This window comes from Cyprinodon tularosa, unplaced genomic scaffold, assembly GCF_016077235.1.
Source record: "Cyprinodon tularosa strain WSP-4 unplaced genomic scaffold, ASM1607723v1 ctg848, whole genome shotgun sequence".
Lineage (NCBI taxonomy): Eukaryota > Metazoa > Chordata > Actinopteri > Cyprinodontiformes > Cyprinodontidae > Cyprinodon > Cyprinodon tularosa.
Genome location: NW_024039616.1, coordinates 136059 through 163108, shown reverse-complemented (window position 1 = coordinate 163108; position 27050 = coordinate 136059). Strand labels below are relative to the sequence as shown.

Sequence of the window (27050 nt, the reverse complement as noted above, 5' to 3'; positions counted from 1 at the left end):
CACAAAATGTTTATTTAAGACAGAACAGCAAAGAACAGCATTAGTGTCTAAGGCAGGAACCTCTGCAGGGGGAGAGCACAGGTTCATGACCATGTCTATCTGGCGGAGAATGACAACATATGTGTGATTCAGTAACCTGGTCTTAAAGTTCAGTCTGTGCCGAGAGGATGAGGTTGGTCCTAGCAGGTCAGCTACAAAGAAGACATGGCGGGCGCCGCTAAAGAGAGTCCCCAATGCTGAAGTCCCAGAGGTCGGAGGACAGGCAGAAGATCAGAACGGGGTCGGACGAAGGAAGGCCGGGTGATCCAGAGGGTAGTTTTGATATAAAGCTTTGTAGTGACTCATTAAAGTCCCTGTTCTTCTAGTCGGATTTAAACAATTCCAGTACTGTATCAAAAATGTTGACCAAGTTTTTGTTGCTCACTTAAGCTTCTTTCCCACATAAAGTAGCCATTAATAATTAGCATTTTGCTCTCTTCCAACTGACAAAAAAGCTGGGTCGGACCTGCTGGAAAGCTGTGTGGCCTGTGTTCCCCCACCACTGCGTGTCTGCTAATGCCATCACGCTGGGTTAGTATTGATTATGTCGTCACTGCGACAGAAATCAGGAAAGTAAACAATCTTGTTGAGCCATGTTTATCAAATGTAAACAGAGTTGTTTTGACTTGTAAGATCAGATGTAACAAGCACTATATTGAAACATACATTTTGTTGCTCCCAATAGTATTGAATAAATTAGCTGGTAGTCTAGGGACTGATGTTCCTACTGAATAACGATCTAGGCTGAGCTATTTGAAGGCAATTTTAACCCGAGTCGCTTGCCGAATCTTTTCACCTAAGTTAATGTAAGAGCTGGCATCAATGAATTTCTAGAGGTCATTCAGTCTGGTTTCTGATTTCAAATCTTGTGAAGTTTCTATGGACTGAAGAACAACAATGGGCAACCTTTTTTTGAAATCAGAATCCAGTCTTCATCCAGACCATGTTATATTTAATTACGACTTTGTTCACAAACTTCCAACGCTTATAGAGAAGCTGTTAGTTGCTTAGTAGGAAGAAGAATACAGCCTCAAAAGGCGGGTTTTCCTAAAAAGTAGCCAACCATAGGCAGGTTGCTTTGACCGGTCGCTTATGCGTTGAAAGTGACAAAAGTTGACAAGAGCAAGCAAAAACAGGTCCAAGCTGCGGTCATGTGGAAATCAAATCACAAGTGTGCAGAGAAGCACTCATGTAGGTGATATATTGGGGCCCTGTGGTGCTCTGTTTGGACATCTAACACATTTAACATGCGCGTGAGGACGAGTTAATGAGCGTCTGTGTGCAGTAAAACTGCTTGTAGGACATTTATTGCAAGTGTGGACTTTTGGAAGAATCCTGATGCCATACACAACCTTAGATCTCCTCTCATCTCTCTGTTGTTCATCTCTCAGCATTAACAGTGTTTCTGTCATTGTGTTTTTCTTCTTTCAGATGGGATGGAAACCTTCTCTCAGTTCCTCAGGACAGAGTTCAGGGAGGAAGACATCAAGTTCTGGTCGGTCTGTGAATACAGAACCACTGATCCAGGAACAGAGCTGCTGTCCAAAGCCAGATCTATTTCTACAGCCTTGATGGAAGCAGAGGCCTCCAAGCAGGTAGGAGGGGACATATTCATGTCTGCAGAGCTGCAGGGAGGTTTATTGATAGAACATATTTCAGAAACAAAACTACTTAACATGCTGTGCTTGAAAAAAGAAAGATAATAGGAAAAGTACATTAAAGGTCATTAATAATTAATGAACATGACCAACTAAAGACAATTTGAATTTTATAATGTAATAAACAATGATACAATAATTCAAAAGAAAAAAGTGAAAGTTAGAATTGAAAATTAACACCATATATAATAACGTCTAAAAAAATCCCAATCGAGGGCCACTCTAAACAAAAAATTTTTAACTCAGTTTAAACCAGCTGTTGGTTTCAGCACTCTTCCAGAAAATTGTAGAAGCACTTAAACCATTAGTTACTTTAAATGAGGATTAAAACATATTTGTTTAGAGTGGGCACTGCGATAGACTAGCAACCTGTCCAGGGTGTACCCCGTCTCTCGCCCGAAGACAGTTGGAGATAAGCACCAGCACCACTTGTGACCCCAGTAGGGATAAAGCGTGTCAGAAAATGGATGGATGGATGGACATGCAGTGATTTCTAGACAAACAGAAGGATTTTAATGTCTGTTCGCTGAGATACAGGGAGTCATTGGAAGGCCTTTAGAACTGGGCTGATGTTCTCTACTTTCTTAGTTCTAGTGAGGATGCAGGCAGCAGTGTTCTGGATCAGCTGCAGCTCTGATCCACTTTCTAGGCAGAAGACACCAATTCTACAAAAGATGAACGAAGCAGGAATTAGTTTATCAACATCAGTCCTTTAATCCTGGAGATGTGCTTCAGTTGATAGAAGGACGACTTTGTTCCTGTCTCTATGATCCTCACCCAGCACCCAGATTTAGAGCCTGATTCCTACTTTCTGGCTGGATTAGGTGAAGCTGATTGCGAACTTTTAAATGCATTTCTTTTTTTAATTGAATTCAATTCAGTTTATTTATATAGCGCCAATTCACAACGCATGTCATCTCAAGGCACTTTACAGAGACAATTCAACCAGACCATACAGCCAAATTGATTCAAAGCTTTCTATCTAAGGAAAACCAGCTGATTGCATCGACTCATTGACTCAAATACAATCCCTCACACTAAGCATGCTTGTAGCGACAGTGGAGAGGAAAAACTCCCTTATAAGCAGCAAAACCAGCTGCTTATAAGCCAAAGCCTTCTGCAGAGTCTGACTGGGTTTCAAGGCGATAGTAGTAGACATACAGAAAGAAGCAGAGATATGAAAAGGCAACTGTCAACCAGCTCCACAGGCGGCCTCACCCAGGAAACACACAGCCAGGCAGACAAGGTCCAAGTCAGCCCCCACGCCAGTGGACGAAATGATCACATCCAGTTAGTCACAGTCAGAGAAACAGGACTACACTGAAAAACAGGCTAAACTCCAACATCTATAAACAGAGGTGTTAATGGCAGCAGCACAGCTGATATTTCTGTCCAGGATGGAGTCACAGCCAAACAGGAACAGACCAGATGAAGCTACTATGAGAAAAATCAGGGAGAGCATATTCTATGTCGTCAAGCAGTCTAAGCCTATAGCAGCATAACTGAGGAACTAGCACTGGATAACTAGCCAATCTAACTATAAGCTTTATCAAAAAGGAAAATTTTAAGCCTACCCTTAAAAATTGACAAACTAAAAAAAAAATAAGTCAACCGCTTTTGGCATTTACTTCATCATCTTTAGTTACTTTAACACAATTGTTTTATGTCCTACCCTGCTAACATGATCTGGATTTATAGATAGATATAACTTAGTATCATCAGCATAACAGTGAAAATTAATCCCATGCTGTCTAATAATTCTACCATTGGGGGCATATATATAGTAAAGAGAGTTGGCCATAGCACTGATCTCTCTGGTACTCCACAGGAAACCCTGGAGCATGAGGAAGATTTATCATTAATGTGAACAAACTGAAATCAGTCAGATAGATAAGATTTAAACCAGTCCAGCGCTGTTCCTTTAATTCCTACAAAATATTCAAGTCTTTCTAAAATAATATTATGATCATCTGTGTCAAATGCAGCACAAAGATCTAACAGAACAGGAACAGATACAAGTCCATTATCTGAGTCTCAGTTATTATGTGGGACTCACCTCGGTTGGCCCCTCTTGCATTTAAATATTGAGGGTTCTGAGTGGCGTCTATCTCCTGCCCCCCTCCGCTGGCTGGCGCTTGGGCTCGCCGGTGTACTGGTGGTGCCCTACATTAGGGGGAGGATGCCCGGGAGGCTACTGGCATATTCCTAGCGACCGCTGCATGGGGCCTGGACCCCCGGGGTCCAGTCGGGGCTCCCGTCGGGGGCGGGGCATAAGATGCTGCCCTTGCTTAACAAAGGGTCCTCTTATGAAGCAGTAAAATACTTTTCCAGACTAGGTAGGATTCCCGTAGGCATGTAGAGTGCCATTTTCTCTCCAGGTTTATAGCATTTTGCTTCAGAGTGCGGAGCTCTGCATTAAAACAGGGAGCCAGCTTTCGTTTTCATTTTCAAAGGGGCTGCGTTGCCTAAGGCAGTACACAGAGAACTAGCAACCCTATCAAACAAAATCATCATCCTGTGAAGAGGAATAAACCAAACTTTTGCCCTCTGCAGCACTGCTCAGTGACACAGAGGAGAGGGAAGGGAAACAGATCATTTAAATTTATAACTGCACTATCTGATAACAATCTGCTATCTTCTTTTGGGGGAGGAGAACTCTGTTAAAGTAATCCTGAAGGTAATGTGGTCAGAAAGGACAGTGTTGATACGAAATACTGTTATTTCTTCACATTCTATGCCATATGTCAGCACAAGGTCCAAAGTAAGAAGATGAGAATGTGTGGGACTGATCACATTTTGAAGTCAGCATGGATGTTAAAATCTCCCACTGGCCCTGTCAGTATTCAAACCAAATCAGATACTAACTCTGAAAACTCATCTAAAAAATAAAAGTAAGGACCTGGTGGACAATACAAAGTTACAAAAAAAGAGGTTTTGTGTCTTTGCAATTTGGATGAGGCAAACTAAGGTTTAAATCTTCAAAAGAGTTTTGATTATCAACTGACTTTGGAGTAATCAGTAAGTCAGACTGGAAGATTGTTGCTACTCCTCCTCCTTGCTCAGAACTTCTGGGTATGTGAAAATTTTAATATCTAGAATGAGTTGCCTTATTCATACTTACATAATCCTCTTGCTGCAGCCAAGTTTCTGTAAGGCAACATAAGTCAATGTGATTATCACAAATCAAGTCATTAACTAGCAGACTTTTAGAGGAAAGAGTTCTTATGTTAAATAGATCACATTTAATTGTTTTAACTTTTTCCCCAATTGGACTTATTTTTATTGGATTATCATGATTTACTCCTTTGGGATTCTTTTCTAATTTATTTTATTTTGGTCATAGGCAAGACATTGTCTGGATGCAGTAATGAGTGGTTAACAATAGAGAAGGTGAAGAGAGGTGTTAAACTATGACTCTGCTTCCTGGTCTGCTCCTGGGTTGTAAGTGTTTTGGAGGACTAATAAATGTGGCCAGATTCCTAGAAAGAAGAGCTGCACCATCCAAAGTGGGATGGAGGCCGTCTCTTTGAATCAGACCAGACTTTCCCCAAAAGGATTGCCAATTATTAACGTACCCCACGTTGTTTTCAGGACACCACCTAGACAACCAGCAGTTGGTTTAAAACACTATTAATTCAGATTTCTTTTGATTCAGTCCATTTACTCAGAGTTTAGATAGTTTAAATGTTTATTAAGATGGAAGTTAGGAGGAGCATGTACACTAGTAGTATTTTAAAAGTTGCTTCCATGATGGGACCTTGACTGGTTGGCTTTTATTTTTGGGTGCATCGGCTCGAAAAACAAGAGGCCATTCAGCTAGCTTTCATCTGAAAGGGAAACTTTAAAGCACTACTATTATAGTAATTATAGTATTATAGTAACTAATTACAAGGGGCCCTAAGATTGAAGATTGGAACACCACATGTCTTTTTTTCTAGTCTCTGACGTAAAGTTATTTACTGTCAACAAAATTCCAGCAGATATCTTCTGCTACATCAAAAGCTGAAAATACTAAAAGAAAGAAAAAAAAACATGTGTAGATGAGGAGCTGTTGTTTAACGAAGTTGTTTGATGACCTTTAGCCTCTTAGATTGTTTGTTGTCATCTGGTAGTTGTTAGAATAATGAAATTGAAAACTGAAAACCCAGAGCGCATTAGAGAGGAAGGAGCAGGAACCCTGAGCTGATAGAGGCAGAGGAAGGAGCATCCAACATGGAGGGAGGTCAGCAATGAAGCTCAGAGCAGAGAGACACAGATAGAGATGAAGGACACTGGCTGCTGTGATGGACAGGTTGGAATTAAAGCTTTTCTACTTCATCTATGATTTCCTGCTTCTTTAGATTATTTCCATGGGATCAAAATGACTGACAGCTCTGATCTAATGAGTAAATATATTCCTTAGTTTTATATTGTGTTGTTTTAAATAGTTGACCTGCAGCTTTATTCTCTGTATTTTCTTTCCTTCTAACCAGAGTGTGATGATGTTCTACCAGAGCTACCAGTAGAACCAGACCTCATCTACTCCTCAGTGAGGTAGTCCACCATCTGACCTCTGACCTCCAGCTGCTGCCTTCTGACTGCTTCATCCAACAGACTCCGTTTACTTTTATATATTTATATATGTCTGCAGTATTTTGTTGTGTTTATCAGGTTGAGTCCGCTATTGCTCATCATCACCTTTTTTCACACCCTGGGTCTGTTGGTTTCATAGCGCCAGTAAAAATAACTGATGTGTTCCTGTTTGTTGGTTGCTACCTTATGCACCACTGACCTGTAGAGCAGCAAACAAAGAACAATAAGCTACAAAGTCTAAGAAATGCTGCAGTGGAAACTTTCAGAGAAGAACCACAGTGGGTATGAACAGATGAAAGGGTCTGACTTCATCAACACTTTTAGAAACTGTGCTTCCTGTTTCAGAAGGCATATCATCTAAATGTGTCACCAACCAAAGTATTACCTTTGTCTCTTTGTCTAAATGGAAATAGCAAATCTCCAGCCTGTTAGCTTTAACTATTGATGATGGCTCAGGTCTTCTATAGGATTTAAAGGGATAAGAAACAAAATGATGGCTTTCTCTCATAAATTCCCCTCCCAGAACTGTTGAAGAAATAGCTATTGAAAGAAAAACAACATTGTATATAAATCTGTTTGTCTTTTAATAAAGTTATTAAGTGATTAAACAAGTGAGATGTTTGTGATGCCTCTAAAGTGCCCCCACCATACACACCCCTCTTTCGCAGAGCAAATAACACATATAGAGTTTCCTTTCTGTGAGCTTAATGTTGGATTTGCATCATTATATGAAAATATCTGCTCCTTTACTTCAGTTACAATAAAAAACTTTTCCTAAAGTAGCCAAACATTTTAAGTCCTTCATATCATCACATTGTGTCTCATTGCTGCAGTCGGCCTTACAGTCCAGCTCCACACGTAGAACAAGGCTGTTGCTCAATAAAGTGGGAAAATGGAGCACAAAATTGCAAAACTAACCAGAGCACTTCTCATTTATCTTACTGATAATAAACATCTAACTGTAATAAATAAAACAATAAATCACAGTAATTAATTAGAAAATGTTCAAGAGCTAGTTAGCTTTTTTATTTCTATAGATGAAACCTGTAATGTAGTATTCTATGAACTAAATTAATTGAACAACAAGTTTACAGTTAGTTTGAACATACAAACTAGTATATGTCATACATAATGATAACTTTAATATTATAACATATGAAATATGAGAGTTATAGGAAGATTTAGGAAGCACCTTTTTTCTCTACAGGAAAAATTAATATTTAAGATTTAATTAAACACTTTAATATCAGAAAACATACTGTCAGGGTTCTGCCTTCTGTTTAGGTTTATTTTTAACTCTTTGTAACTTTGTGTCTCTGTAGTTGTTTTCTGGCAGGGTTATGTTCTTGACTTACTCTCTGTGGCCCCCTTGTGCTGCGGCCACAACAGCTGAAGTAGGTACATGTGGAGAAACAAAGACTTCTGGGTTAGTAAGCATGGTGGTAGTTTTTTTATCATGCTGCTGCCTGCCCTTATTAGGCTGTTTTTTCCTTTCTGGGTAACCTTATCCTGTGTTTTCTGTACCATTTTTTATTTAAATGTGATCGACGGTAAATATTAACCTCTCTTTTCCATAATTTAAAAGCCTCCTGATGGTCCTCTAAGGTTTGCATGTGTTTGCTGGAAAACGTTTTGTTTTTCATTAATATTTGTTTCTATTCCATCAGGCACTGGTCCAGTCTCTTAATGCCCTCCTCATCAATTAACCATTCTGTGTGAAACCAAATTCATGATGCCATTGGGGTAACAACCAAAAAGATGAATCCCCATGATTTCTCTTTATCTCATCCATATAAGGGCGTACAGGAACATAGTCCTCATATTTATCCCCCATTTTATTTTTTGTTTACAAAAGCCTATTATTATTATTATTATTTTATTTTATGTCATTTTATTTCAATACTCAGTCTACAATTATCCTCAGTACCTATAATTATCCTTGGTCTAGAAATACCTACCTATGCCTATTAAATCAGTATAAAAGGCCTACAATTAATTCTCGGTCTAAAAAGACCTACCTTGGCATATGTAATCAGTATAAAAGGCCTACATCTGCTTCCATTCAACCAAATTAAGCCGAGGAAAAACATGCTTCCTCCACAGTCCTCTTCTGTCCTCAGCAGCAACAGTAACTCTGCTAAAAAAAAAAAGGGGGGTCATACTTGCGCTGTTTAAGCTGAAGATCAGATATCAAGGCGTTGTCCCAACAAATGCAAAAAATGTATTTAATAAATGTCTGCCAAAGTCTGTTGCCAAATCACCTGTAAGCACTGCAAATACGCTGACGGTCTTTCACCGGCATCTTGAAACATCTCAACAAAGTTTGCATACAGATCATCACTATGACTGAATTCTACCATCAAGGGACACAGGGCAGAAGAGATTCTTGGGAATACACACAACAAGCTGCTTAGTGAGAGGATAGGACAGACTCACTTCACCCGCGAAGCTCCATCATGAAATAGATCAGAAGTAGAAGTAGAAGCTGTCCAGTCTTCTGCCTGAAACCTTGTTTTAAGACGTTTTCAGGTTTCTTGATAAGGTCCAGCTTCCACAACACCAGAAAACTAAAAAAGCTAAATTAGAGGCCTGAATCTTGTCATTTCTCCACAAGCTATTGTGGCTTAACCTGACAACAGCCAGATGCATGTCTAGCTCCGCCTAGCTCCACTCACATACATCTGGGACATCGCTCATTGAAAGTGATTTCCCCAACCGAATTTATGGTCTGGCCAATCAGGACGCAGGGCGGGTGTTTCCTGGATGTGACGTAGTGGAATAAAAATAAGTCTGCTGTGCACAATGTTGCCTTTTATCCGCACATTTTCATGGCACAAACGACATTGATCATTTACCGACATTGCACTGATTCCACTGTTGCTATATCCAAGATGTCGGCTGTTCTGTTTTGTTTTTTTCCTGCGTCGCTCTCACAGTGTCACGGGTTAGCTTCGGTGTGAGTGGTTGAAATAGTACATCGATAAAGATGACAGACAAGTGGCTTATCCAATCATATGTAAGGAGTTTTGATAAGGCCCAGCCTTCAGTAAAGGCAATTCCTATGGCGGGTTCCCAGATGTATGTGAGTGGAGCTAGGCGGAGCTAGACATGCATCTGGCTGTTGTCAGGTTAATTGTGGCTAGGCTATTGTTTAAGAATCCAAGAGCTTTTTATGTGCCTTGCAGTTCCCATACACTAAATCTGACAGTGTCAGATGCAGCAAAAGCATCAATGGATGCTTGTTGTTTTTTTTTAATGTGGAGAAGGTGTACAATTTGTTCGCTGGGTCCACTCAAAGGTGCGACGTCTGACGTTTGTTGACATCACACTCAAGTCCTGGAGTGAGACATGCTGGGAAAGCCGGATAAAAAGTATTGAAGCTTTGTGCTATCAGTGTTGGGATCTGGAGCTGTACCACCTTCCTCCAGCAGAGTGCGCCGTGGGTCCTCCTGAGCTGAGCCTCCAACACACCTGTGGCACATCTCATCATCAGAGGACCCACTCCTATATAAGCTGACTTCAGACCTTGCCTCAACGCCGCAGTGTTGATCTAGTTTGGTTAGCAACCTGAGCCTAGCAAAACCTGAGAATCTTTGCTATCTCCATTGAGACTAGATTCTAACCCTTCCTTGTTTCTGCCTCACAGGAATCCTGTCTCTTCGTGAAGCTCTGGATGAGCTTAACCTCCTGTCTCTTCGTGAAGCTCTGGATGAGCTTAACCTTCCTAGCCTGCCCTCGTGAGCCAAACCTGAAGACTCTTCTCTGGATTCCCTTACAGCTCTTGGCTAAGAGCTGGAAACCCAAACCAAGGTCTGCACTCAAAGTCAGAAGTAAGACGCTGAAGCAGTTATTGGACTCTGCTGAACGAACAGTCTCTGGACCCAACAGTTTCCTCTCTCAAAGAGAAACCCGGACTCCTTCAAGGTATTCATCAGCAAACTCTAAGACTTTAACTCACCATTCCCATGTGCTAACTGAACTGTCATCCCTGCAGACTCCAGTGAACCAGCCCCCCAGGCCTGAACCAGTACCTGAGCAATATTCTTATGCTTTTGTGTTCAATAAACATTACTAAACTTTTCATCTACCTCCGTTAGTGTTCTGCATATTGGGTTTACTCAGTACCAATCATGACAATCAGTCAGAGAAGGTGATGGAAACCCTGCTAGAAGTGAGAAGTAAAGCGACTGACCGTGTAGTGGCTGTTGAAACCAACTCCCTTACGGAAGAGATGGTTCATTTAGGTTCCAGATTTGTTGTAGTAGTTTATATAATTTGTTTTGCTTATAGGTACACACTCTAGAGAGTAAAACTGACATTTATGAGTTAATTTCTAAAAATATATTTTACGTTTCTCTCTTCTTATCAGGGAGGGCGGTGCCCCAGCGCCCCCTGTGGACCGGCCGCCACTGCTCTGAACAGTGTTTCTATCCCCCAACATGTGACCACTGCTACCGAGGTTTTAAAGCGTCACATGTAATGTTAGAGTTAGAGTGTATTTCTAATAAAGGCAGAGAAGCTGGTTTAGTAGGAGAACCTTTCATGGAGAGCAAAGCCTTCAGGTCTTTATTGGAAAGGTTTGACCCTCATTGACCTCAGAGTCTCAGCAAACTTTATAAGATATGATGGAGAAAAGTTATGAAGGAAACCTTCATGCGCATTATTTATGGGTAACCATAGCAACTGATTCCAACTTGCACACAGAACTGTTTCACTGTTCCAGATTTAGCCGGTATTCAAACCCTGATCCCTGAATGACAGACACTGACTCAGCCCGCTGCTCCACCACACAGAGACAATCAGCTGGGATGGAAAATATTACAGGATAAAAGGCAATGTCTGAGTTTAACCACTGGGTGGCAGTGTTGGTTACACTATTAACAAGACAACTTTAAGAGCATAAATGATCAACTAACTACAGGAAACACAGTTTATTAAAGAACCTGTGATGTTCTGATGGATTAAAAGTTACCTGATTTTAAATATAGCTAATTTAAGTGACTTAAAAGGGAATAAATTTATATTTTCTCTGATCGGTTCCTTTGTGTGCAGGTGGTGGGTTGTCGCTGAGATCTAATCTAGTTGATCTTGTCCTGACAGGATCTGATCTAAACAGAAAATAATTTTGTCCTGCTGCCATGTAACATGAACCTTTACTGGCTGCAGGTTTAGTTTTATTTCCACAGAAACCAAACTGACTTTCCAGCAGAGCAGTTTAACCAGGATGGTTCCTTTATTATACCTGTCAGCCATCTTTAAATGTGGAAAGATTTCTAAGCTGTAGAACATCCAATGAACATGAAACCTGTTAGATTCAGTGAATGTGAATCAGAAGAGCAACATTTCTCCACAGAGATCCATCTGACCATGTCAGACATTCAGATTGATGAGGACCATCCAGACTGTCTGTGTCTCTGAGGGAAGCTGTGAATAGAATCAGATGAGGTTCAGAAAGACTCAGACTGACCTCAGTCCCAAACAGCAGAAACCCTCTGAGAACAGAGAAATGTGGAGCGTTTCTGTTCCACAAACATTCAGTCTGTTCTCAGACAAACATTACAACCAGTCTGTTTTCATAATGTTGGATTTCTGATGATAATGAATTATCCAGAGTCCTGATCCTCTATCCTGCTCTCCTCACCTACAGCTGTTCTACAGGTTCTAGGTCTAGAGACCGAGGTGATCACACTGTTCAGTTATTCACACCAAAGGGTGAGGGGTTATTCCACAATCATAGAAAATATGGAAGTTAGATTAGATAATATATACTATATGTTCACTAATGTCCTCTGTTCTTACAGGAATCCCACATCTCTCTGGGTTTAGGTTGTTCTGCTTTATTCTGTGACCCTGCAGCTTTAAATCTGTTGAAAGATCTAACAGGAATAATCATTTCAGTTAACAATGTCTGCATTTCTATTAAAGTAGGTCAGAGGTCATGGAACAATCTTTCTACAGAGTTTACTGCTGCTGCTTTCTAGCAACAACTTAAAGGGATTAATGCAGAACATTTTATTTTAATAACCAAACATGTTGGCACTACATGTATATTGAAGAGGTTTAAACTGCAGCAGAACCTGCTTCCTCATTCAGTCACAGCTGTGTCTGAACCCACAGAGGGAGGGACACCAGCATAAAACCTTAATATTATAAAATGTTGGTTTTATTAGTAGTCGTTGGGTTAGTTTTGCTTAGTGAAGGAATATCAATGTGTAGGCAGATGAATATTGACATAATAACTATAGAAACCACAGTGATTTAAAAAGCAACTTTATTATTAATTCAGTTATCAGACAAACAAAGCGCTGCACAGGAAAATGAAACAATAACTAGAGGTGGCGATACTGGGAATTTTCAATCATTACGATAGCAAGTAAATACAGGGTCAGCATCGCCGACATCGATACCATCGATCCTAGTATCGATCCTGTTAAGCCAATATTGTTCAATATCAATACCAGCGATGGTATCGATCCGCCCACTTCTAATAATAACAGAAGTATTGATATGTTTGAATTGTGTAAGTAAAGTGTTGTTAAAAGTCAAAAAGTCTGCTTCTTCTTCTTTTTGTTTAATGGCAGATTGCAACCGTAACTTGTTGGGTTGCCGTACACATAGACATATATAAAGAGTAGACCCCGCATATATATATATATATATATATTAGGGGTGGAACGGTTCACAAAATCCATGGTTTGGTTCGATTCATGGTTTCGTGGTCACGGTTTTCGGTTTGGTTCGGTTTATGTTGATTGTTACACCGAAATCCCATAAAAATTTATGAAATTAATGAAAAGATCCCCCAAAAAATAATGGATTGTAATTATTTTAAATGATCCACGGAAACCCTGGATCATTTCCGTATGTTTTGCTGCCTTGAATTTAATCCTCTCCCGCATGCTCTCTACCATCTCCAAGGGACTCAGAGGGGAGCAGACGAAGGGAGCCACAGTGGGGGCTGTAGGCTTTGCTTTGTGCAGGCGGTCTGGAGCGCAGCGGAGCGGAGTGCAGACGGAGTATGTGGGATTTCAGGGTTAGCCTGACATGTTGCTGGTAGCATAAACAAAACGTGTTGCACAATGCTTGCACACTGTTGCACTTTTATCCACAACTTAGTTTCCGCCATCATCGTAGATCAATCTAAATGCAAAGCGCTCCCATACAGCAGACCTATAAAGTGCTGCTGGCGCGTCTTCCAACTCCTGTTCTTTCCCACTTGCCATTTCGACACAATTCTCCACAACAACTGATTTTTTTCCCTGCTACACCCGGCTACACTGCTTCGCTTCTTCTTCTTGTTTACTACTGGTGGTTGGCTTTGGTCGCAGTACCGCCACCTTCTGCTCTGGAGTGTAAACGCTTCGCCTATGAGAAACGAAGCAGCGCATGAACCGAACGAAACACACGCGAACCGAACCGAGACAGTCGAACCGAACGGTTCGGACGGTTTTCATAAACCGTTCCATCCCTTATATACATATATATATATATATATATATATATATATATATATATATATATATATATATATATATATATATATATATATATATATATATATATATATATATATATATATATATATATATATACATGTGTGCGTTTGTGTTTACGTTTGTGTACAACTGTGTGTTTGTATATGGTAGTAAAAAAATTATTAAAATATATGGGTGGCTGTTATTTGCAACATACATATACATGTTCATACATCCTATTTGAATATTATATTACTTTAAACCACACTAAGAATATTTAAATGCACTGAACCATTTGGTATAATAGCTATAGTTTTAATGTTTTCAGAAAAAAATTCAATGTGAAAATTAGTTCAATATTCAGCGAGTTATAGTTGACTAAAATTGATTCTGTGCCTGGTCAACACATTATACTGAGCAGAGCAGTCGACCGCCCCAAGATGGCGCCCCTAAATCTTCTAGATCAGGGGTCTTCAACGTTTTCCAGGCCAAGGACCCCCAAACTGATGACACAATGGAGCGGGGACCCCCTAATTATATATATTGTATGAAATTGTGTTATATCAACCTGGTCCAATAGTCACTCTATTACAGATGGACAGAGATGGGAAGTAACGAAGTACAAATACTTCGTTACTGTACTCAAGTAGATTTTTCTGATATTTTTACTTTACTTTACTACTTATTTTTATGGCGACTTTTTACTTCTACTCCTTACATTTTTACACAAATATCTGTACTTTCTACTCCTTACATTATAAAAAATTGGCTCGTTACTTTAGTTTTGAATCATTTCAATGGAGTTACCGTTATTATTTTTCACGTCATCAATACTGTGAAAACGGAGCAGTTTTCCCCCTCTGTTCGCAAAGTGTAGCCGCCGTCTATCACACACAGCGTCACATCCTTCACTACATTTTCCAGCATGCACCACAGACCGGCCGTCATGGCGGCGGCAGTTCCAAACAATTCACCCGGTAATTTACACTAGTTCCGAAATTACAACGTCGCCTTTCATTCAACACTTTACTTACTCACCAGCGTAGCAAACTCTGAAGGTACCCACTGCGACAGCTTTAATATACATTCCGTAGTCGGCAATAAAACTTCCCAGTCAAATTTCACATTCTCTTCCCTTAGTCCGTCAGCATACTGGTCCGTGTGGAAACACGTACCGCATCGGAGCCAGTCTCTTATCCATTGTCCCAGGGCATTGGAAAAGACTATTAGGGGGCAAGGGTGTTAAGTGGGATTTCAATGTATAATTGTTTGCATGGTAATAAGTAGGTGAAATGGTAATGTTAGTATGGTTAAATTATTTCATAAATATGTATGTTTTTGTATGAATGATGCTATTGTCTGTATTTATTTTTCTACAATGTTAAATGTGATTTATTGGGGATTTGCCTTCCTGTTGAGTTGGGCTGTCTCAATTGGCTGATTATTGGTGGGTCTATTTAAGGGGCACACTCACAATGGCTTAGGGGGGCTGCTTGGAGAGACTGGTTGGAGAAACTGCTCTTGAAGGTCTGCTTAGAGAGACTATATTTAAAGTCAGCTTGCTGTGAGGCTGTCAGTGTTTTGTATTGCCTGCAATGGCCGGTTTTGTTTTCTTTATTTGAAAGTATTTTGTTTGTTTTGTTTTTTTTTGTCCTCACCGTTGCACCAGTAAATAAACCGCTACACGCCTTTGAACTGGAATTTTGTTGTCCGCTGGTTCTTACCACCTTTTTGCAAGTCATCTGCTTACTCCTCCTCTGACGTGAGACAGGAGTTGGCGAGCTGTCTTCGCATTTGATGCACCACTACAAGATGAATCGACAGATTCGGCGGTATTCATTCGCGCAAATCATTGCAGCTTGGTGGCGGTGGCATTAGCATAGTAGTATGGACGACGAGATGATTGAAAATGAACACAACGGAGATCTAGTCCTATTGGCAGACATCCATTTAAAATGTAGGCAACGGCATGAAAAAAGTGGTTTCTACTTTTACTTTTATACTTTAAGTAAATTTACAAGCCTGTACTTTGTTACTTTTACTTGAGTAAAGAAGTTTAATCAGTACTTCCACTTTTACCAGAGTATTTTTTAACACAAGTATCTGTACTTTTACTCAAGTACGGAAAGTGAGTACTTTTGCCATCTCTGCAGATGGAGCAATGTAAGGAAAGTAATTTCTCTCTGGGATTATTAAAGTATTTCTGATTCTGATTCCTGGTTGATGGGACAGGTGTTGTGAATGAAACGGTGCCCAGGTTGAAAGAGCTCCTGTGTGTCGCTGAATGTGTGCATTGATGACTGAAAAACATTGTCGTGGAAATGTCCTCCCAACGACTTAAAAATTGGTGCTAAGTCTTATAAAAATTCTAAGTTCTTAAAAAGTAGTTGCAAAGTCTTCAAACCATGATCAAAAATCATGCAGAGGCAGCTGGGTCCAGGTCCAGAGTGGTTTATTGCAAAATACAGGTCAACCACCCGAGATGCGTACCGGTAAACATCTGACTTACAAACAGAGACAGTCCCACTTATATTCACTCGAGGAGCATTTTTTTTAAAGCCTTTCTTAGATCTATCAAAGCCTTTTCTTTACACTTTCATCCAGTGTGACTTATGTTTTCATAACATCTCATTAAAAAAGTCAGCATAACCTTGATGCTCAAAATTTCAGTAACACATCACTTTTGTGTTGGCCAGTACCGCGCTGTATCGCTTTGTTTTATCTTAAAATGACAACTCAATATATCACAATTTAGTACAACTGGGCTGTGCAACCTTGAATATTCCATTCTCAATGCGTATGTCTTATAAACAGGCCTCATTTCTGCAACCTTGTAGTATCAAAAGCCTTGGACTCCAATACTTCTGTCTCCCGTCCATAACCTGTCTTTTTCCCTCCTGCTCTTATCTCTCAAACTTCAAAGCTGCACCTGGCCTTGCACAGTGTTTTATTTTTATCCATGCTGCTGCACACTCTTTGGACTCTTTGGCCTTTATAACACAAATGTATTTATTGTGAAACATTTATCCACTATATTCTAAATCATTGGTGCAGTATTAATTCACTACAACATCTTCTGCCTCCATTTATCTGTTTACTACAGTCTGTTGAATTCATGTTAATGTGGATTTAAAGACATTTCAATTCAGGAGGGAATATAAAAAAAAAAAATGAATCAACCAAAAGTTTCGCGACCCCCATGCAGTGCCTTCGCGTACCCTCTAGGGGTCACGGACCCCTGTTGAAGACCTCTGTTCTAGATAGATAATAGATAAACATCTCTACAAAATGGTGGGTAACGACGAAACAGAAAGATAAAATAATCAAGTTAAAGCAGGAGAGCTTTAACTGGAGAGTAGCCAGTTTATCTAAATATGTGTAAATCAGAAACACATTAATACCTGTAGAAACTGTCATTTCAATGTTTGTTATTCCCTTTAAACTTAATATATTCATACCTGATGTTCCTAAGCTGTGGGCGTAGAAACCAACGTATTTCCTGTTTGTGCGTATTATCATGGGCTGTTACCTAAATTGTGTTGTTTCCTCAAAGCTCCACCATCTTCCACAGGAACCAGACGGTCACCGAAGCCTCGGTTTCTCTCAGCTTTCTTAACTTATTGTTAACTTTTAATGATCTAAAAGAGTTTATTTCTGAAGTGAAACTGTTGATCTTGGATAAAACATTATTTAACTCAACCTGGTCGAACTCGATGAGGAGGAATGGAGTATTTCCTCCTTCTTCTGGTTTCCTTCGCCGCGTTGGTGTCTGCTACTGACCGTGAGTTTTTAGTCAGAGATGAAGAATATCTGCTAAATGTCTTTATCTCAGATATCCTGATGTAAATCTCTGCTGCTTTTCTCACTAACCGTCATTGTTTTATACCAAAACTGTCTCAATGGCAAACCGTTTACTAGAAAAAAGAAAAAGCCTCAACCACAGCACCGCAGATTGATGCAATGATCAGCATTTTTTAACTTCCTATCTGATCCAGATTCCTGAATTTGGATTCAATATCTTCTGATAGTGAAATTATTCTGATAGAGTGATTTTATTTGCTTTAATGCTCCAATCATCATGATTGGTGATCCGTGGCAGTTTGTGGTAACTAGGCTCTCAGTGGGAACGTCGACGGAATTTACTTCTTAACCTCTTGATTTCTGAATTTATGTGTGTGTAAAATAACAAACACCATTAGGGAGCAGTTGTAGCAGAAACAAGAGATTGCTATAGCTTCGTGTTCGTTTTTCAATATGTATACTTTTGCCTTGTGAAACATGTTGTCGGAAAATTTTTATCTCTCTTCTTTATATATTAAGTTATCCTGTTTAGTCACTATAAAAGTTTTCACTCAATCTGTTTCTCTCTCAAGGCCACACATTTCTCTCCAGGCTGGTGTTTGTATACCAGATATTGCTTCTTCACATAACAAACCAGGTTCTTTCTCAAGGTTTATTCATAACATGTTACTGTTTAACCAAAGTGTGTGTAATTTGTTTTGACTCTGACTGCTTTCCATTGTTGTAAGTAAGGAGGAACAAACGCTGCCCAGATCAGAACAGAGCAGAATGCTGTGCCATGAGGGCTTCATGATGACTGTTCTATCTTTGCAAAGATATGAATAAATGTGCCGACTGAGTGAAATCCATCGATCTCCGTTTATTTAACTAGGGTGAATAGTTGAATACTTTTTCCCACGACAAACATCATCAGCCTCAGCCCTAGTACTGAGGCTGATGTTGTTTTTGCCCCGACCTCTTTACCCAGCATGCATCAGAGCAGACTTTTTTTTTAATTAATGCTTTATTGGAAATTCCATGTAACATTACAGAATTATTCAAACATCAAGCATAGATATACAACAGTTGGTGTAACATTGGACAATTATAGGTGAAAGAATAACTTTAAGAAAGACAAGACATAGAAGGTAAAAAAAATAAATGAAATAAACAAATAATAAAACAAACATAAAATAATAGCTAGGGGTTTACATTGAGTTTACGGTCATTTACAAAATTGTATAATTTTATACCCTTTTTAATCCTCATAAATTTAAGTGATTGAAAATACAAAGTTCTTAAAGAAAACATTTTGAAGGTTGTCTTGGTCCTCATGTATTTGTTAATGAAATAATTCCCCATCATGAGTAACACATTAAAGGCTAGGTCCTGCAGCTTATCTGTCATTTCTAGTCCAAACAAAACATTCTCTTTGTCCAGATGAGAAGGAGAATAAAATTTAGATGAACACCAGAAGCAGAAATCTTCCCAGAAAACTTTCAAGTACATACAATCGTAAAAGAGGTGACCAACAGTCTCAATTTAACAGAAGGTGCAATCATTTTCTTCAAAAACCAAAATGGAGCCTCAGAAATTCCTTGGAAGGATAAATGTCAGTGATTATTTTGAAATGGACTTCTTTAACCTTTGGAGCAACAGGAAATTGCAGATATTTACTCAGAAATTTTACCAATTTCTCTTTTGGAAAATGCTTGGAGATTAGGTTTCTGTTGGATGTATCGGGATGAAATTCCTTGACAAACAAACTACGTATGACATTGTTGGTCAGCTTTTTATCAATAACAGACTGACCGTTGAGTAACAGAGAGGGAAGTTTTACCTGGACATGGTTTAGGAGTAGGTTGTATGACATTATGATCAAAGGCTGAGGAATCAGAATCAGAATCAAGTTTATTGCCAAGTAGGTTTGCACTTACAAGGAATTTGACTTGGTGTTGTTGGTGCAGACCAAAAACAAAATAAGATAAGAATATATAGAAGAAGAATATATATATATATATGTATGTATATATATATATATATATATATACACAGAAGCTATATACAAACAGTAGACTGTGCGTTAATGTAATGCAGAAATCCTGAATGGGGGAGAGAAACATTGTCCAGTGTCACGGGCAGCTCTTGGCCTTGTTGATAAGGGGTGCGAGGGATCAGACACAATCTTCCCTGTACGCCTCAGAGTCCTGGAGGCGTGCAGCTCCTGGAGAGGTGGGAGGTTGCAGCCAATCACCTTCTCTGCAGACCGGATGACACGCTGCAGTCTGCTCTTGTCCTTAGCGGTGGCACCAGCGTACCAGATGGTGATGGAGGAAGTGAGGATGGACTGAATGATGGAGGAGTAGAACTGCACCATCATTGTCCTGGGCAGGTTGAATTTCTTCATCTGCCGCAGGAAGTACATCCTCTGCTGGGCTTTTTTGTGAAGGAGTCGTTGTTCAGCTCCCACTTTAGGTCCTGGGAGATGATAGTTCCCAGGAAGCGGAAGGACTCCACAGTGTCAATGGTGGAGTCACAGAGGGTGATGGGGGTAGCTGGGGCTGCGCTCTTTCTGAAGTCCACACCAACTCCACTGTTTTTAGAGCATTGAGCTCCACGTTGTTCTCCCTGCACCAGGTCACCAGATGGTCAGCCTCCCCCCTGTAGGCGGACTCGTCACCATCAGAGATCAGTCCGATGAGAGTGGTGTCATCCGCGAACTTCAGGAGCTTGACAGACTGATGACTGGAGGTGCAGCTGTTGGTGTACAGGGAGAAGAGCAGAGGAGAAAGAACACAGCCCTGGGGGGAACCAGTGCTGATGAGCTGTGAGTCAGAGAACTGTGTTCCCAGCTTTACGTGCTGCTTCCTGTCCGACAGGAAGTCTGTGATCCACCTGCAGGTGGAGTCAGGCACATTCAGCTGGGAGAGCTTCTCCTGGAGCAGAGCTGGGATGATTGTGTTGAAGGCCGAGCTGAAGTCCACAAAAAGGATCCTGGCGTAGGTTCCTGCGGAGTCCAGGTGCTGGAGAATGTGGTGAAGGGCCAGGTTGACAGCGTCATCTACAGACCTGTTGGCTCTGTAGGCAAACTGGAAGGGGTCCAGGAGGGGGTCCGTGATTTCTTTCAGGTGTGACAGCACAAGGCGCTCAAAGGACTTCATGACCACAGAGGTCAGGGCGACAGGTCTAAAGTCATTAAGTCCTGTGGTCCTTGGCTTCTTGGGGACAGGGATGACAGTGGAGGATTTAAAGCAGGCTGGCACATGACATGTCGCCAGTGAGGTGTTAAAAATGTCTGTGAACACTGGAGACAGCTGGTCAGCACAGAGCTTCGAAGTGGATGGAGTGACAGAATCTGGTCCAGCAGCTTTCCGGGGTTCTGTTTTTTGAAGATTTTGTTTACATCTCTCTCTTTTGTGGAAAGAGTTGTCACTGAGGAGGAGGAGGTGATCTGTTGGGTGGTGTTGTGGGGGGTGGATGCATGACTGTCCCTTTGTCTGTCGAAACGACAGTAGAAGTTGTTCAGGTCGTTGGCTAACTGTCGGTCGTTCACGGATTGGGGGGCTTTAGGCCCCGTCCACACGAAGCCAAACCCTGGCCTAAACGCACAAATTTTTCACCAAACAGCCTCTCATCCATACGAAGCCGGCGTTTCGGGGGTCTGTAAACGATCTTTTTTTTATTCAGCCTTCAGAGTGGGAAGATTTTGAAACGCTGTTTTCGCGTCTCCATCTTTAAGCTCTAACCGCATTTTTTTTCTTACACGCATGCGTCATAGCGTCGCCTCTAAACACGCATGCGCGACACAGTATCACAACAACAATGGCGCCGTACTGTGTTGAATGGTTGCTGCTCATGCTACTCACCCTGCTGTCGGGCTTACAACAGAATCTTCTTCTTCTGGAATATCTCCAGGAAGAACAGAGCAATATCGACCACATAGTTCAGCACCTGAATTTGACTGAACCACGAAAATGGACCCGCAGGGCAACCATGTATAAATATTAGTGCGCATGCCCAACATTTCGTTGCCTATTTTTGCTTTGGTACCACAGCGCCACTTACAGGCCTGGCATACATTTTGCAGCGTTTTCATGCATTCTTGTGGACGATCACTTTTATTTTACGTCTCCGTCTTTACGACAAACGTTCTGGAAGATATTAGCGTTTCGTGTTCGTTTTGACTTCGTGTGGACGGGGCCTTAGGCTTGTAGTTTGTTATCTACCTAAGTCCTTTCCAGACAGAGGCAGAGTCATTGGCAGAAAAATGGTTTTGCAGCAGAAGCTGATGTATGATGTCACAGCCTCTGTGAACTCATCCAGACTGTTGGTAGCAGCCCTGAAGACGTCCCAATCAGTAGAACCCAAACACGCCTGAAGATCCTTCACAGCCTCACTGGTCCAATTCTTTGATTTCCTCACCACAGGTTTTCAGAGCTTTAGTTTCTGTCTATAAGCAGGAATCAGGTGGACCATGACGTGGTCGGACTGGCCCAGTGCAGCACGGGGGACAGCGTGATAAGTATCCCTGATGGTGGTGTAACAGTGATCCTGAGTGTTATCCTCTCTGGTCGGGCATTTAAGAAACTGTCTGTATTTAGGAAGATCATGACTGAGGTTACCTTTATTAAAGTCACCAAGGACTATAACTAAGGAGTCGGGGTTGCTCCGCTCCACACTCAGTATCTGGTCTGCGAGCGTGCGCTGTGCGTCCTGCACGTTTGCATGCGTCGCGATGTAGACACCGACCATCGCATCGAAGTGCTTTGATTAATATATTATATCGTTTTCTGTTATTCAGTTTGAATTTACAGCAGTTTCAAAAGGTAAAAAATTCCCTTTGTCATGAAGAATGTGCATTATCGACCATATACCACTTTCTAGCCAGCTCTTGTAAAATAAAGACTTGTTCCTGAATAGGACATATCGGGAGTTCCATAGTGGGGTGTTATGAGGACTAAAATTATGCTTAAATATTAGTTTCCATTAAAGTAAGACGCGTTGATGAAAAGAAGAAAGTTTAACAGGAAGTTTCTTAGGATCAAAATCACATTTAAGGAGGAAGTTAATTCCTCCTAATTCTATAAATAATTTGGAGGGGATATGAAACCAAAAACTATTTTCATTTTTCAGAAAAGATTTGAGCCAAATTGTTTTAATCATTCCGTCTAAACATTCAAAGTCTATTGCTTTAAGACAGGGGTGTCAAACTGGTTCCAGAAAGGGCCAAGTGGCTGCAGGTCTTCTTTCCAACCAAGCAATAGCAAAACAGACTCCAGTCATCTCATCTAGTCATCATGTTCAGATTGGACTCACTTGATGAGATGACTGGAGTCTGGTGTGCTATTGCTTGGTTGGAAAGAAAACCTGCAGCCACATGGCCCTTTCTGGAACCAGTTTGACACCTGTGCTTTAAGACCTCCATCATTATACTCTTTAACCATTGCTCCTTTCCTAATGTAGTGTGTCTTGTTTTTCCAGATAAAGTTTAAGTTAATTTGATTCATAGCTTTAATTGCAGGTTTAAAAGCTGGATAGAGAAATTTTGACAGACATTTCATTTTTGTAAGGAAAGTTTGACCAAAAATTGATATGTCACGTTGAGACCACAAATTTAAGTTAAGTTTACATTTATCTAAAATATTCCAACAGTTTAGTTTTTCCAGTGATTTATTATCTTTGGTGATGTGAATACTAAGATATTTCACGACAGATTTAACAGGAATATTATGAATACTCTGAGAAGAGTTGTGTATTGGTAATAATTCACATTTTTTTAAGTTTAATATCAGACGAGAAGCCTTGGAGTAAAACTGGATTTAAAAAAAGGATTTTTGCAATTTGATTGCTGTTTTTCATGAAAAATGAATTGTCAGTTTGTCTGAACCAGGAGATTTATCTAGGGATAAGCATCTCATGGCTTTTTCTACCTCCTCCAGAGTAATCTCTGCTTCACAAACCTCCCTGAAAGCATCATCGACCTTAGGAATCAGATCTTTCACATGGTTAAAAAAGGCTTCAGCATCATGAGAGGAGTAGGAGGAGGAGTACAGCTTGCTGTAAAACTGAAAGATTGCTTTTGTAATCTCTTTGCATTCTTTGTCATTAATTATCAAAGTTTTCACATCGTTACGTTCCTGCCTTCTTTTTTCTAACCTACAGAAATAAGCTGAACTTCTTTCTCCCTCCTCCACCACTTTGCTCTAGATCACCAGTGGCCTTAGCAGTATAAATGTTGTCCAGTATTAGTAGAGCTCCTGATCATTTTCAGTCATAAAACTGAAGAGCTTAGCCTAAGTTTTTATAAACCCTAATGTGAACCTTTTTTTTATAACATGAAGTATAAAATCTTATTAACTGTTTCAACAAACTAACAGAAATCAGTTCCAACTAAACTTATTCTTATTAGAAATTGGGAAATGAAAATGACTAAAATAAGGTTAGCTATAACAAGGCAGTATTTTTGAACATCTTTATAATGCATGGGTGAGGGCATTTTGTTTTTACCAGACTAATCCAAAGGAACCCTGTTACCGCTGATGTAGCCCACATGTCCTCTGAAGTACACGTTGCTCCCTGCAGCCCGGGCTTGCTCCATCTTTGGCCAGGCCGCCGCTCGCGCCTCTCTGTCGGCTTTACAGAAGTCTTGCTTGAAGACAATCCCCAGGTCTTTGCAGGTTGTACAGTTTTTGGACGTCTTCCAGATTACATCTGCAGGATGGATTCCCAGTCGATGAACAGAGTCCACCACCGTTTCCATGGTTGCAGCCCACTGTGGTGCTATTTTGGATAGAATACCCACTGTGATTTCCCGTAGATTCTCGTCGTCCTTTTCTTTCAGACCTTGAATCTTTAAATTCCATCGCCGCTTATTCCACTCCAGCTCTGTCACTTTCTCTTTAAGATCTTTGTTCTCTTTGGCAATCTTTGGTATTTCCTTTTCCATTCCTTTGATCTTAGATTTTGCTATCTTTTATCTCTGCTGCATTAATTTCCACCAGTCGAGAAATATTCGCAACCATGATAGAATTTTCCCTTAGCTGGAGCCCGAAGTCGTCCATTTTAGAAGTTAGTTTTTCTATGGCAGCAACCAAAGCCTCATCTAGCATGGCTGAGGATTCCTGCACGGTTTTCATTTTTTGTGGTGGAAGTGAAGTCTTTTTTGGGGTAGACAGAGAAGATTTTCTCTTCATGTTGGTGGTAGCTGTGACGACCATGGAATAGTCATACTCAGACATTTTTAGCGGCACTGCGACAGTTAGCTTAGCATCGTTTTTCTTCAATGCTATAAGTTTTACAGCGCTCTCTATTTCAAACCAAATGAGTTATACTTAAAAGATGTGCTGTGAGGTCCCAGTTAAGATTTCCCTCCTCAGTTTTAAGGTCAGCTGCTTTATGGTGTAAGATGGGGCCAGTGGTTTAGAGCTTAGCAAAGTACGTCCGCTCTGTCCGCCATCACAGCGGAAGTCCAGCATCAGAGTAGACTTGTCCGTTTGTGAGATTGACAGCTGTCCCAGCATGCACTGCGGCAGCTTTCAATGAAGCGCTCCATTGAAAGTTAAAGGTTCTCTTTGCTGTTGTTCAATAAAAGTACGTTTTAAGATAATTTGAGGTGAGAATATTATCTTTTAAGCGTCACTATATGGTCCATTAACCGACTTAATGCGTAATTAAAAAATATTTCCTGTGTGGAGGACCGCGGCAACCAGCGGAGCTTCAAGGCTAACGGTAGCCAGGGCTAATGTTAGCCCGTCTGCAGCAGGCCTCTCTCGGCATAACCGTGTATTAAGAACCTCCCGTGTAAGAAGGAGTTTTTTTTTTTTTTTCAAAATGTTAATTTGATATATGTTTATCTGACTGTGTTAATTAGTATTCCCCCAATAAATGAAATAAGTAATAATTTATTATCTAAAGACGAATGATAGACGAGCCCAAGTACAGTGCTTCTCTGCTAAGCTATGTTTTGGTCTTGTCCAGACTATCTCCGTCTGAATTAAGTTCTTTTTTCTGTGATATCTCTGTATCTAAGTAACTAATTCTCCAGAACTACTTTAAAACATAGTTCCTTCTGCTGAACTTCTCTACTGAGCACTTGTCAGGTTCACACGGTTTTATTTCTGGTAGTAAGGAGTAGCTAGCCTAGGCTAGCGCTAGCTTAGCATTGCTATGGCTTCTCTCTCTCCCTCCCTTGACTCTTTTTTCCAACTCTTCCTTCTTCCTCTCCTCTCTCCTGCTCTCTGTGTCAGATGTTCAGTTATTCCTCTGCCTCCTTCACTGATAATGGGATGTGTAATAAGTGTAGTATTTTGTAGCTTTAGAGGCGAGGCTGTCAGAGTTAGAACCCAGGCTTCAGGATGTTGAACATGTATATTAAAGGCTGGTTTGTTATTTATAACTATAGGAAGGGAAGCCATCATCCTGAACACGTGCAGCTACATTTCCTAGATTTATCTAAAGCAGAGGTCTTCAACAGGGGGTCCGCAGAGGTACTGCATGGGGGTCGCGAAAGTCTTGGTTGATTACTTTTTTTTTACATTCCCTCTTGCAATTTTTTGCACTAATAAAATGTCTTTAAATACACATTAACATGAATTCAACGCACTGTAGGAAACATATAAATGGAAGCAGAAGATGTCCTTCAGTCATCAATGCACACATTTAGCGACACACAGGGGCTCTTTCAAACCTGGGCACCATTTCATTCACAACACCTGTCCCATCAACCAGGAATCAGAATCAGAAATACTTTAATAATCCCAGGGAGTAATTACTTTCGTTACATGACTCCCTATGTAGTAGAGTGACTATAGGACCAGTTTGATATAACACAATTTCATTCAATATATATAATTAGGGGGTCCCCGCTACATCTCGCAATAAGTTTGGAGGTCCTTGGCCTCGAAAACGTTGAAGACCCCTGATCTAAAGCTTGTTTACACCTTACTTAGAGTGGTTTTCCTTTTTTATGTTTGCAACATTTTCAGATGCAAACTCAAACAGCTTAATCTTAATATAAACATATCTACTCCGGTCTAGTTTCTCACTCTGCTATGATATATTGAGGTCATTATTTCCATTTGCACATGAAAGCAGCTTTTTCATTTCTGCTTTCCAGTTAAATGTGTTCGTTTGCACAGATGGGTGCGAGATGCTTCTTTGTTTCCACTTCTTAGTTTTACACGCCTGACTCATGAGCAGCAGAGCTCTTAAAAAACAAAAAAAAGGTGAAAGATTTAGCTGTTATAAAAGTCTTACTTTAAAATAATTATCAACAATTCAGTGTCTATTTGGCCCTTTTTTTCTAACAGAAGGTAATAGGGCTTCAGATTATTGATTCAGGACGGATGCTGCTGTCAGTTAAGGTGATCAGAGAAAACAGGATGTAAAAATAAATCTATAACTATACTTGCTAAACTAACATACTGAAGCTCCCATGGTAAAATAGATAAACTATGTTCCTCACATAGTCAAAGCTGAGTATCACATCAAGTACATCTGTACTCCTAAGAGGGGCCCTCAGGGAAAG

The 27050-nt window shown here is 40.4% G+C and overlaps 1 protein-coding gene across 1 annotated transcript in view; it reads left to right on the top strand.

Annotated features, from left to right (window-relative positions):
* LOC119775054 overlaps positions 1-6217 on the top strand; it is a 218149-nt gene extending 211932 nt beyond the window's left edge. Inside the window, exons 6-7 of the mRNA XM_038272924.1 lie at positions 1471-1634; positions 6191-6217. Of these exons, the coding sequence (XP_038128852.1) occupies positions 1471-1634; positions 6191-6202 (176 nt within the window). The 3' untranslated portion in view covers positions 6203-6217. The remainder of the gene's footprint in view (positions 1-1470; positions 1635-6190) is intronic.
* The last annotated feature ends 20833 nt before the right edge of the window (positions 6218-27050 follow it).